Source organism: Cheilinus undulatus, linkage group 24, assembly GCF_018320785.1.
Source record: "Cheilinus undulatus linkage group 24, ASM1832078v1, whole genome shotgun sequence".
In the NCBI taxonomy this organism is placed as follows: domain Eukaryota; kingdom Metazoa; phylum Chordata; class Actinopteri; order Labriformes; family Labridae; genus Cheilinus; species Cheilinus undulatus.
Window position 1 is genome coordinate 18,163,677 of NC_054888.1, and position 13,895 is coordinate 18,177,571.

Below are 13,895 nucleotides of genomic sequence, written 5' to 3' on the forward strand. Positions count from 1 at the left end.
AGAAAATAATCTAATTATCATTTTTTCTCCAAATATTGTGATTGCGATTTAATATGCGATTATTCTTGGGTTAATCTTATCTATTTTTTGACAACTTCAAGCAATAAATAATTTAATGTGCATAGAAAACAATGTAATTATTTCCAAAGCAATTAACTCTTTGTAGCATGAATCTGAATATGAGGGTACAACAAGCTTTAAGTTATAAAGGAGGCGGCTGGGGTGGGGCAGGTGAGGCTGGCTACCAGCTGATCACAGCTGGGGTATGACTTTCTTGAAGTAACGCTAGGTTTCATCAGTTTTAGATAGAATGAGCTAACTATTTTGGCTCGTATTGCAAATGTGATGTCATTTGCTTTGTTTAAGGGTATTATCATTTTATGTCACTCATTTTGATTAAGAAAATCATACATAAAACACAAAAAGCAGAATTTTTGTAAACCATTCTAAAAAAATGACATTTGAATGTTTGCATAATATGCATAAAATCTCTGCCACTACAAAAAAAAAAAGGATTTATTAAACTGGTATTTTGATACATTTCAAGTTAAAGAAATATTGCAAATTCTGCAATTTGAAAATTACAGCAGGCCATCTTGCATTTTAATCTAATTTGTGATTAATTTCCCAGCCTTAATCCCCACTGTGAAGTACGGTGGTGGCAGCATCATACTGTAGGGATGCTTCTCAGCAGCTGGGCCTGGAAGGCTCGTAAAGGTAGAGGGTAAAATAAATCCTGGAGGACAATCTCAATCAGTTTGCAAGAGAATTTCGGCTTGGGAGAGGATTTATTTTACAGCAAGACAATGACCTGAAGCATCCATCCAGCATCCGGGTGTATGTTTTGGAGAGACAGAGTCAAAGCTCAGACCTCAAGCTAATAGAGAATTTGTGGCTGGACCACCAGATCCCCAAGCAACCTAAAAAGTTTGAGCAGCCAAAGGTGACTCTACGAAATACTGACTTAAAGGGGGTGAATATTAATGCTGTCCCCTATTTTACATTACAAAAAAGAGGGTTTTGTCAATTTTCTGTGTCAAAAGCTATATTATATAGACCATGCACTGTGCAGTCAGGTAGCTGCTTGCCAACTTGTAACTGGCTGAAGATGGCCTATCACCACCTAGCCTAGCATAGCAGAGTCAAGCATACCTCTGTCAACCAATCACCCCCCCGATGCTCTAGCTGAGCTAAGCATGACTTGACATAACAGCAATACTGCAAACTATGTTGGTATTTACTAAGCTTGTAAGTAATAAATTGATTTTCGTTTGACCCTTGTCAACCAGATTGTGTTGTTTTAGACAGTCTGACTCATGACGGTACCAGTAATCTTCTGAATTTGAGCATTGTGAATCCCAAACTCTCATAGCACTTTAAAATGAATCACTTCTGTCTCATTTGTCTCCTATGATTGAAGTTTTTTTGTTTCTAATCTGAAATAAGACGAATAAAAAAACTCCTTTCTCTTCTCTGTCGACCTGCTATAGATTATAAAACTTTGTCACTGGTTAACAGCTGCTCCTTTGAGGGAACAAAAGGATTTTTAAAAAGCTTTGTTATAATGAATGGTTCTTTAATTTTCTTTGATTTATGTGGTTTTACACGCTAATAACTTCTCTTCAAAATGGTTTAATTCATAATACCTGTTTTAATGATGATGGCAGGCGACAGGAGGATTTAAAGAGTGACTTATTCCCTTTATTAAGTGAAGATTTTGTCTCTAAATTGAAGTTTTGTCATTAAAATGCATTGTAGAACTGTTAACCAAACCTGCTCTGCTCTTCTAAATCACTACTACATCATAGGTGTGTCATTTGGGAGGGATCCAGTTCCTGGTGGATCTGCTGGACCACAAGGTGGCCGAGGTTCAGAAGAGCGCCTGTGGCGCCCTGAGGAACCTGGTGTATGGCAAAGCCACGGACAACAACAAGGTGGCGCTGAGGAACTGCGGTGGCGTTCCCGCTCTTCTACGGCTCCTCAGGAAGACGACGGACAACGAAGTGAGAGAACTCGTCACAGGTAGGTTAACCGTAATTTTGTGGCATTTTTGTTTTCATCATGATCAGTGTGTAGACAGTGAACTCAGCCAGGAAGACACCATGTGTCTTTTAGGAAAGCCTAAATTCAAACTCTAACTTGGTGGATAACTTTAGCCATGGTGCACATGTGTTTCTCATCAAATAAAATGACAATCCACCAGAAACATTATCAAAAACACCCCAGAAGATATCAAAGGGCAACATCCAAACACAACTGAGCACAAGTAAAACACACCTAAACACTCTGCCACCTTTTAGATAATGTGTGCTGAAACAGGCCTTTCTCAGATTTTCCCCTCATGATGAGTAAGCCCCACCCCCTAGGTTCAGTTAGCTGAGAGTAGGATGAGGATAGCCACATCCATTTCCTGAAAGGGGCGGAGTCAGACAGCTTAGACACAGAAACAGCTCATTCTAAGCAGGGCTGAAACAGCGGGGGTTTTCGACATTCAAGAATCCAATACTGGAGTGTTTTTTTGTTTTTTACAAAAAAACTTCAAAAGCATGTTTTGAGGACCTCTGGGACCAATATAAACTTGCCTTAAAAGGGTAAAATATATCCCCTTTAACCACATGCACTCAAACCTGGAGGCAAATATTTCTTAAACTCGATAAAAACTGCTGTCTTGTCCTGCTCCTCTGGTCGGCTGCTGTGATTCATGTTTATATAAAGTTTAATCCTGTGACACTTCTCACCTCACTCTTTCTACCTAAACTCAGGGGACAATTCCCTCTGCTGCCCACTGTTGGGCGGAGGTGTGTAATGTGTCATGAGCGCACTTCGCTTTGTTGTCCTTCCATATCGGCGTTTACAAAGATTTTTTAAAAAGTTTTATTGTGTAGAACCTGGTTCCTCTGCTGGCAGTCTTCCTCTATGTTGCATTTCTTCTGCCCTCGTAGTTCTAATGACAGCTTCTACTTTTCAGCCAGCTCACCGAATCGGTGGCAGAAAAATGTCTTGCTTGGAAACAGGCATTCTTCAATGTAGCTGCAAAAATGCTTTTTATGATTTATGTCACTGGGAAGCAAGCAAATAAAGAAAACAAAATGTAATGTATGAGAGAGAAACATCAACAAAGACATTTTTTAGAGGGATTACAATCCTGAAGTCTAAAAATAGGTAAAACCAGGTTGATTTATTGCTAACATCAGTCTTTACTGGTTTGCATTCTTTTTCTTTTTTGATGCATTTCCTGGTTGATTTCTACACTGAAGCAAACAGCTGTTATTGTGGCAAATATTCTAACTTTATTGGCTAAAATGTGTATTTTGTCAAACATTGCTCAAAATTACATAAATATTGGAGGCTAGAAAGAAAGGGAAAGAGTGGTATCAGTTTGGGAAAAGGGTGTAAACGAAAAATAATTACATTCTAATAAGAATTAAAGCTTTAGGAGACTGCAAACATCTGTCTCAGTGACTGTTGTGGTTGAAACAGCCTGTAGCCTTACACTGGCATGATTGTATACATAGTTGTAGGCGATCAAAGCACATATGCTTGCTTATTTCTTTCAACTAGTGCACTATTTTGTTTGAAAAGTGCAGATATTCTTTTAAATAAAGCCTCACAGTGTCCTAGATTGCACTACAAATCTGTCACTTTGGCAAAAACTGTCTAGAGCAGTTGGCGAAAGAAATAAAACGAAACAAAGCCATCCAGCTGGTGAGACAAAGAATGGGAGCCTCTAATACTCCCCTGCGGTGGGAATTGTCGACTTAAGTCTGTCTTTTTCCTCCTTAAAGGGTAAAATCAGGTGACAAAGACAGTTGTCTGATGCAAAACCCGACACTTTGAAATCCCGCTGTGATGCACTTGAGCGTCCGCCTGCTTGTGAGGTTCATTGGCCGGGCGTCGGGCTGTGTCGCCGTCTGACTGGCTGCCCGCCGCCCGCCCGGCTGGCTGTATTAATCTGCGTGTCGGCTGTTCTGTGGGAGGTGAGAGCGGCAGCGGCTCAAACACTCAGCGCTCGGTGTTGACAGAGCAGATCTCGGCACAGTCATCGGGACAGATGCTCAGATAGCGTGGTTTGGAAACAGGACGAAGATCTGCAGCTACACACACACACACAAACACACACACACACAAACTGACGAGTACGAGGAGGAGTGAAGCTGCTAGACGGCTCGGATTAGTGAGGAAGTAGAAAAGTCTGGAGGCTTTATGCCTGTTAGGTACACATTTGTCAAACAGTGGAAGTACAGAGGTGGGTCAAAAGGAAAGAGTGGGCTGGTTTTTGACTTTGACCTTGTAAAACATGTTCAACCTTCAGATTTAGGTCTCTAAGAAAACATTCAGTACTTCTTCTGTGAGTTGTTAAGAGTGGATGGTCTGTTGCTGTAAGAGAATTAAAGACATTTTAGTGGTTCATTGTTTTCTAGAAGACTGTCATGTATTTGCATCTTTTACTCCCCTGTGGTGGCAGCCAGAAAAAAGATGATATTCAACATCCCACCCAGAGTCAAGCTTGACATATGCGTCGCTCAGCCAAGGTCAATCCAGCATCTCTTTTGTCTTGGCGTTTCACCCCTGGTGATACATCTGAAGACTGCTGGCAGTTTTCAGGCTCTCTAGGAATCCACAGCAGGACCTTGGGCTTGTGGGATGCCGACTACCCACCTGGAGTCATATGCATCGCTCAGCAGCCAAGGTCAAGCTCGACGGCATCTCCTTTGTCTGGGTATTTCACCCCTGGTGTTACACCCGAGGCTCAGTGGTGGCTTTCAGGCCCTCTAGGAATCCACAGCAGGATCTTTGGCTTGTGGCAACCCTTCTACCCACCTGGAGTCAAGCTTGATATGCATCACTTAGCAGCCAAGGTCAAGCTTGACAGCATATCTTTTGTCTTGGCATTTCACTTCTGGTAATACACCCAAAGGTCGCTGGCGATTTTCAGGCCCTCTGGAAATCCACAGCTCGACCAGGGGTTTTTGGCAACCCTACTACCCATCTGGAGTCAAGTTTGACATATGCGATGCTCAGCAGCCAAGGTCAAGCTCGATGGCATCTCTTTGTCTTGGTATTTCACCCTAGGTGGTACGCCCAGAGACAATTGGTGATATTCAGGTGCTCTGAAAATCCACAACGCAACCAGGGGCTAGTGGCAACCCTACTACCTACCTGGATGGTAGCCTAGGCTGTGCTTACCCGCCACATCCACCCTTTACTCCATTCTTAATGCGTGGACTTATTTTCTGACAGATTTTTTTCCATGCCCCTGGAAATATATCCGGAGCACGACCTGGATTGTGTCGCAGCTACTTTTAACTTAAGTCTTAGTTTTGGTCTTTGAATGAAATTAATTTTAGTTTTAGTCACATTTCAGTCATTTCTACCGTTTTTAGTTTTAGTCTAGTTTTAGTTGACGAAAACTCAAAAACATTTTAGTCTAGTTTTAGTCCATAAAATGTCCTCACATTTTAGTCTTTACTTTTAGTCCAAGCATTTGTTTTCTTGCCTAAATCTGGTGCCAAATCATGTTAATGTGTTCTCTGCACCCTGCCAAATCTGGGGTCCCTGCTTTCTACAGCTGAAAGGCAGAATAGCTACAGCTGCTTTTTTTTGTTTTTGTTTTTTTTTTGACAGATTTACCCACAGTGGAGAAATGTGATGGATTTTGAATGTCAAACGAAAACTACATTACATTTTAGTCTAGTTTTAGTCATCTTGATAAAAAATAAAATTAGTTTTTTTCAGTTTTAGTCATCAAAGGTCTATTTTTGTTAGTTTTAGTCTAGTTTTTGTCATGAAAAAAAGGCTGTTGACGAATAGTTTTAGTCATAGTTTTAGTCGACAAAATTAACACTGTGTTGATCCTCCTTCCTGCTCAGGCAGCTTACTTGCCAAAATTATGCCTTATTGTGGCCTCAATTTTTGGCAAATATGCACAGTACTTTGTCAAGTTCATGAGCAAAGGATGACCATGATGTCAAGCAACCATGACCTTTCAGCTTCAAAATCTTATCAGTTCAACCTTGAGTCAAAGATGGCATTTGTGCAAAGTTTGTGAAGACAACCCCTCACATTTCCCTCAAATGTTGCCTTCACAAAAATTACCCTAACAGGTCAACCTGAAAACAAACTGCATCCAGCCCTGGCTATCACCAGCGCTGAGGCATCATAAATGAAGGGTGGAATCTTTGGTCTGTTGTAAAATTCTTAATAAGTTTTGATTTAAACATTTCGGGTCAAGATCTTAATTTATACAGCTGTATTTTGTTGGGCCTAAAAGCTGCAAAAACTTTTTTCATATTTCTACCTAAAATAATTTAATACTAAAAAACACACCTTCAAATTTAAGGATAACACCTTACTTTTACTTAATTTTAAAGCAAGAAAACAAAACATCAAAAAGCAGACCCCTTTCTTCTTCCAGCTGAAGTTTTCTCCACCTTCCTGCATATGTTCTTCTCTTTGTGATATAACCAATTTTTTGATGATGTATTTTTTCCAGCGTTGACTTTGTACCCTGCAGCTTGCAGGGAGCAGCGAGGCTCTAACTCTGTTGTGCTTTGATTCACACCCACGTTTAAAATATGTGCCAAAGTATATGGCTTTGGGAGCTGCTGTTATCCTACTCAGAGTTTTTGTCTTTTTAAGCTTCATTGTACCCTCGTTGGCTCTCGAAGGTTGTTTTTTATCATTGTTTTCCTTTTACACAGGGAAGACTGTAAAGAGTTAGTGCTATGCAAAACAGGATGCTTTATAGGAGCGGTAAAATGTAAAGACAGAGATAAAAGTGGAAGTAAAACATGGAAGATCTGGAGGCAAGAGAAAGCGGAAGACAAGAAGCAGGGTTTAGGGAGATTTTGTCTCCCAAACGTGCAGTTTTCAAACACCACAAGGATGCAAACTTTTGTTTTTCTGGTTGACCCCAGTCAAGTAATCAAACCAAATAACCCAAGGAAAAAGAAGTTTTCTGTTATTCCAGCTGCTTAATATTCACCAGGCTACTTTGTAAAATGTTCTGCTTTAAGAGGAGATATTGTTAAAAACAAATATGATACTTGAGTTGAACTGGACCCCAATTATTTTTGCCAGTTTTTCTTTTCAACTTCTCCTTAAATTAATAATTTAATTGATTTAACAAAGCAGCATCCACCAGAAGTAATGACACTAAATCAAACAAATGACTATTTTAAAACAACAATCTCATGACAAAGAAAAGCATGGTGAACATGTGTGTGAGAGTGCAAGCGAGTAAAAGACAAAATGGCGGTGGTTACACATGTGACTTTACAGGTAGTTGACCGAGGACAAAGCCGGAGCCTTTTGGCAAAGAAAAAGCTTTAGCTTGTAGCAACAAACTCAGTATAACTTCACACAGAAACCCAGTGGCTAGACTTTTGTTCCATAGCAGTAACACAAGTGTTTGTGGAAGTGAAGGCGGGCATAAATGGACACAGAAAAGTAGGGGAGAATGGGGTTGGTTGTCACACTTTTTACTCTAGTGTGAATTTTTCATCATCAAAACATCCGTCAGTAGTCATTCCTGGATGAAATCGAAGCTTGAAATGTGTATCCCTCTCATTTTCCAAATTATTGTATCAAAGAGGTAATTAATGATCAAAATCACTCTGACACATTGTGACAACCAACCGCATCACAGGGATAGTTGTCACACAGTATGGGTTTGCTTATCACAATGTTGTTTTTATGGGAAAAACCTTCAAAAGAAGGCAAGAAGTCTGAACTAAAGTTGAAACTGCAAACGTCTTTAGGCCAGCCTATAGCAACATAAAGAACAAAACAAGTGGGCCTAACAATAATAGCCTACTCAACTAGGCTAAACACATTCATTACCATGTGACAACTAACCCCTAAATGTGACAACCAACCCCAACTGGAATTTCTTACTAGCACCAAGGCTAACATCTTGTTAGCTAGCTGAAAACAATTGAATCTATAGCTTTCCCTTCACACTTTTTAAGGGTAACAATTGTTTTTTTTCTATAAACTCATTGTGTAAAAGTGTAGACGAAAAATACAGAGGAGCTGAATATTTACGATGACATGAAAAACACAAAAAGTCCTCTCAACTCAAGTTCAGCTGTCCTACTCCAGAGAAGCCTATGCAGGTGAGCTGTGATCCCACTTATGGAAAGTTGCATCCCAAGTTTTGGGAGACAGCACCCTCTGGTGAGGAGATATAATAAGTGTGACAACCAACCTGTGTGACAATCAACACTTTTCTCCCCTAAATCAACAGCACATAAGTAGAAACGGAAAAAGATTTGCATGTGAAACACTTCCTACAGTTAAGTCCTACTAGATTTACGTGTGAATTAATGTTCCTTCCACAGACTGGGTGCATCTTGAGCAGGCTAATAGTCTTGTGGCATCAAGAATCAGCTTAAAAACGAAAGCAGGGCTCATGGAAAAAGTGGCACAGAACTTTTTATTACGAGTGCCACATCATAAGACGACTGAGGTTTTCCCTCTGTCTCCTCTAATCAGGGAGGAGAACGTGTCCTTTTCACACCTTGGTGTGAAGTGCTGCAAGGGCTACTGGGAAGTAGAGTCCCTCAGTTTTTATGGCTCTGTCTGAAAATTTCCCTCCCTTTTAAAAGACAGTACCCATCCATAACAGGCAGGAAGTTGACATGTTTGCACACTTAAAGCTTTTGTCTCCCTGCTCCTGTAGGCGTCCTGTGGAACCTCTCGTCCTGTGACGCCGTGAAGATGACCATCATCCGCGACGCTCTCTCCACTCTCACCAACACGGTTGTCATCCCGCACTCAGGCTGGAGCAGCACCTCGCACCGCGATGAGCACAAAGTCAAGTTCCAGTCGTCGCTGCTTTTGCGAAACACCACCGGCTGCCTGAGGTAAACAAAACAAATGCACCCCCTTATAACTGTTGTATCTTTTCTATTTGTTGATTCTTCTGGAGTTGAAACCGGGAACAACATACCGCCATGTTTCAGTTATCCATCAGTGTCATTAATAATCCCTTCTGATGATGTTTACACATATTTATCACAGAAAATTAAAGCCTTTTACAGTTTAAAATGTCCAAAAATGACGGAAATCCATCTAACATCTTAATGAAAAAGATGTAACAGAGTGCCAAGCTCATATTTAGCTCATTAAAATCGACTCTCGTTAGAAATGCAAGGATGACTTCTGGATTTATTGGTCGTCTGTGCTGCTTTCTGTGTTTCCTCTTTTTATTTTAATGATTCTGTTAAACCACAGCACATAATCTTCGCCCCATAATCGTCAATAAAAGGCTCTGTAATGGAGATTTTATGCAGCAGTGAAGTGTTAAGGGTGCATTTGACCGCATTAGTCTACAGAGAGAAATAACAGTGAAGAGATGGCAGTGGGTCTTTAAAGTCAGAGCCTAGAGATGAAGGTGGAGATTAATTATCTGCACATTTTATATCATAAAGTCAGAGGAAAAACTCTCAGCTCACTTGATAAAACCTCCACTTATTCCAAGATTTCCTCTTAAAATGAAGCACATAGATTTCCAGAAAGTTCAGCCCGTAACATCCAAAAAAAGCTGCAGTTTCATGTTCTTAGAAGAAGGAAAGGATGTAAATAAGGTTTCATCCAGCAGCTTTAAACACTTCTATGTCCTTAGGTTATCAAGTGCAACATAATTTGACCTTAGAATCAATAAAACTGTAAAATATTCAACAGCACACAGCCTTGAAGGATGTGTGTAATGTTTTATAACAAAGAAAAAGACCTGCAGCCTTTGAATATTGAGCTTTTAATGCATAAATGGATTCTAACACCCTTCTTTTTTAATGCAGAGTGTTAAGAGCTTTAAATGATGGGACTGCATTTGCAAAATGACTTGTTCTGTCTTTATTTCATGACACTTAACTTACTCAACTTACTTTACTGGCTTTGTTTTCTTTATGTGCTGATTATTTTCATGGTATTTCAGTTTTAGCCTTCTTAAAGATTGCAGCAAAAAGCAGAAACAACTCTGCACAGTTGCTGAACGCCATAAACCAAAACTTGACTGAATCCAAATGTCTCAGAAATCAAGGATTATGATCTAAGGAAGACCACAAGATAAAACGCAGTGATTCAATGAAGTATTTCTATGGTATGAGGCAAGTTTATGGGCATATCTCCTTCTTCTTGCTTTTGTTTTTACTTGACTCGTGACATGCTTCTCACCAGCTTCTCTCTTAAAGATAACTAGTCATAAGTATTACATTCAGTGGTAGACAGGAGATTTAAATGGTCGGCATTTAAACTAATTTGCACGTCTAAAACTTGCATCGTATATCTCCTTCATGTTTCCCGAGATTTCTATTTACAGTGGCTTTAAAAAGTCCACACACCGCTGTTAAAAATTAGGCCAGGCTTTATCATTTCAGAGCCTTTTCTTCATTTAAAATCAATCAGTCTTTGTTTGAATAGCGCAAATTAATAACCAAAGTTATCTCAAGATACTTAACAAAGAGGGGAGATCTAGGCCTTACTGTCTGTTGTGGCTTATAATAAAGGCCAGCATTAATCATTAATGTTATAATTAAGACTATATGTATATATACAGCCTATAATAAATATTCAGCCCCTTGGATGTTTTACCCTTGATTTGATTTTATAAATTAATCATGGTCAGTTTGGCTTTTTTGACAAAAAAAAAAAAAACTCTTTAGTGTCAAAGTGAAAACAGATTTCTACAGAGTTAAGGTAATGTAAAATAAGTGATTACATAAATATGCACCTCCTTTGAAGTGACTGACCAAATTCAACAGAGGCCCAGCCAATTGGTGCTCGTAGTCTTGTTAATCAGTATTCCTGGCTACCATTACACCATGAAGGCAAAGGAACACTCCAAGCAACTCAGAGAAAAGGTTACTGAAAAGTACAAGTCAGGTAATGGACATAAGAAAATTTCCAAGGCACTGAACATCCCCCAGAGTTCAGTTATGAAAGAAATAGAAGGATTATGGCACATGTGTAAATCTACCTAGATCAGGCCGTCCTCACAAACTGAGCAACCGTGCAAGAAGGAGACTAGTGAGAGAGGTCAACAAGACACCTATTACTACTCTGAAGGAGTTGTCCAGGTTCTTCACCAGTCAAAGATTTGGTGGAGGTTGTTAAAGAGAAAGCCACTGTTGAAAACTCAGATTAAATCTGGACTAGAGTTCTCTAAAAGTCATGTGGTGGATGCTATGGTCAAGTGGAAGAAAATTCTTTGGTATTATGAGACCTAAATGGAGCTTTTTGGCCATCAGAGAAGACGCTAAACTCTGCACGTCATCACAAACACACCGTCCCCACTGTGAAGCACAGTGGTGGCAGCATCATGCTGTGGGGATGCTTCACAGTAGCCAGTCCTGGAAGGCTTGTAAAGGTAGAGGGTAGAATGAATGGTTTAAATACAACAAGGTGAAAGTTCTGGAGAGGCCGAGTCAAAGCCCAGATAGATCCAATAAAGAATTTGTGTCTGGACTTGCAAAGGGCTTTATATGTCTGATCCCTGTGCAACCTGACAGAGCATGAGCAGTTTTGGAAAGAAGCCTGGAGTCAAATTGCAGTGTCCAGATGTGCAAGCCTGATTGAGACCTATCCACACAGATGGGGCAAATATTTATGCAGTCACTTACACATTACATATTTTTATTTAATTGACAGTACTTTGTAGAAATCTGTTTTCACTTTGATATTAAAGAGGTTCATTTGTAGTTTTTTTTTCTCAGTAAGGGCAAAATTCTATCAACCATGAGTGAATTATAAAATCAATATAAGGATAAAACATGCTTTTATTAGGCACTGTAAACCCTTTTATAATAAAGACCAATGTTAATCACTGGTAGCTCACCACTAGCAGTATTTAGCCCCATTACAGTGGCGACTAAAGCCTCCCTTTAAGGGGCGGGACCAGACTTAGTGTTCTAAAGCAGTGCTGGGGATGGAAAAAACTAGAAACCCATAACCAAAAATATGGAAATCTTTCAGGAGGATTAATAAAAACTAGAAAAATACTGCTTGCTTAAACATTCACAGCCATAGACTATTAAAGCACCTTTTGATTTCATTACACTAGTCAGTCTTTTCTGTGTAACCTTCATTTCAAAAGTGCACAATATCAATCAGTCCTGCACCACAGAGCAGAACTTCATCAGTAAAAACATCTACAACCTGAAACATCTTCCTCCTACATCTCTGATCTACTTTTAAAAAGAGACAAGCCCCCTAGGACTGAAATCCTCCTGCAGCAGATTTTAGGCTGGAGGAAACGTGTTCCTTAAACTCCTTTTTCAAGGTGCACCATGGGAGCAAAAACGTTTAGTAGCAGAGGAAACTTCCTTTCACCAGACTTCAGAATCGGTATTTCTCTTCCAAATCTGATACGCTGATTTTCCTCACCAGTAAAACAAAGTTTACTGAATGAATCTGGCAGATCTGGTTTTCAGTATCCCTCTCTGATTGGCCCGTGTGTCTCCTAAATCAAATGAATCAAACCTGCTGAGTGGAGACTTCATGTCCACATGCTGCCAACTCTCCTGACTGGACCAGTGCCAGTCTGTCTTTAGTATTAGGAGCCAATTAGGATCCAGTCCAGGTGTGTCTCCTGAAGTAAAAACTTTCAAAAATTGTAGTTTCTGTCATGCAGTAAGTTCATTTAAAGAGGATGAGTTACTGTGTGGTCATAAAGCATACTAACCACTGCTGATTTATGGCGTCTAATTTATTCCCTCTGTGCTGCAGGGAGTCAGTGCAGCCCTCAGCGTCTCTCTGCATTAACACCGGCTGTATATATTGATGGTATAGAAATGCATTGTGGGAGTCATGTGCTGTTGTGCAGTCCTTCCATGCCAGCTCTCCATTAGCAGCGGCTGCAGGCTCCGATTGGAGGATCGGCTCCCTCCTTTACTGTATCCGGGCAGGTTTTTCAGCCACCCTGTGGGGGAATCCAGGCACTGCATCTCGCTCTGAATTAATCTGTGTCTGTGTGTGAAAGGAACCTGAGCTCAGCAGGGGAGGAGGCGAGGAGTCAGCTGCGCTGCTGTGAAGGTCTGGTCGACTCGCTGCTTCACGTGCTCAAAGCCTGCGTCAACACCTCTGACTACGACAGCAAGGTGCACACAAAAACACACATATTTGCCCCCAGGGGAGCTGCCCTCACATTAACCTCATCCTAACACAACTATAGCTCATTATTTACCAGAAAATGTGACTATTAATCATTTAGTTTCCACAGAAAGGAGCAGAGTGGGTCGATTTGACCACAGAGCAGGAGTTAAACCACATGAAAAGTGTTTAAGCTTTCCTCTAGCGCCCCCTTCAGGCTGCATTTGCACAAAAAAAAAAACCTCAGGAATCAAACTTGACCCTTCGAAGCTCCACTCTGACCTCACATATTTACACGTGTTTTTTTTATTTTTTCAGATCGTGGAGAACAGCGTGTGCACTCTGAGGAACCTCTCGTACCGCCTTGAGGTGGAGATGCCCTCCTCCCGTCTCCTTGGAAACCAGGAGCTGGACACCCTTCTGGGCTTCTCCTCGCCCGCCAAGGAGCTGGACTACCTCTGCTGGGGCAAGAGGAGGAGGGGCAGGAAGAGGGGAGGCTGGCCCGATGACAAGGTAGAAAATACAGGAAGGATTCCTCAGAGAGGGGAGGAGGGCGTGGAGACTTTTATGGCAGAGTTACAGATTTTCTTTCTGAAAAGAACAATAAATTAATTTCCTCTTTTCCATTCTTCAGTTGGGGAAAATTAGACTTTTCCCCCAATGACCAAAGTCAACACTGTATTCAAATCAGCCTTTTTGCTTCTGTTTCTGAGCCAAACACTCTAAACATGCTCAGAATTTCTTAAATGATAACCATAATTTAAAGTTTTTCATCCTGATGTTTTGTCAACATCTTGGCCCAG

General features: G+C 40.6%; 1 protein-coding gene across 4 annotated transcripts in view; it reads left to right on the plus strand.

The window, feature by feature from the left end:
- The window catches only part of LOC121506470 (plakophilin-4-like), an 85,654-nt gene that overhangs the window by 60,810 nt on the left and 10,949 nt on the right, over positions 1-13,895 (plus strand). For all 4 annotated transcript variants that reach the window (XM_041782295.1, XM_041782296.1, XM_041782298.1 and 1 more), the window contains exons 10-13: positions 1,809-2,022; positions 8,684-8,867; positions 12,983-13,100; positions 13,411-13,605. In XM_041782295.1, coding sequence (XP_041638229.1) covers positions 1,809-2,022; positions 8,684-8,867; positions 12,983-13,100; positions 13,411-13,605 — 711 coding nt within the window. The remainder of the gene's footprint in view (positions 1-1,808; positions 2,023-8,683; positions 8,868-12,982; positions 13,101-13,410; positions 13,606-13,895) is intronic.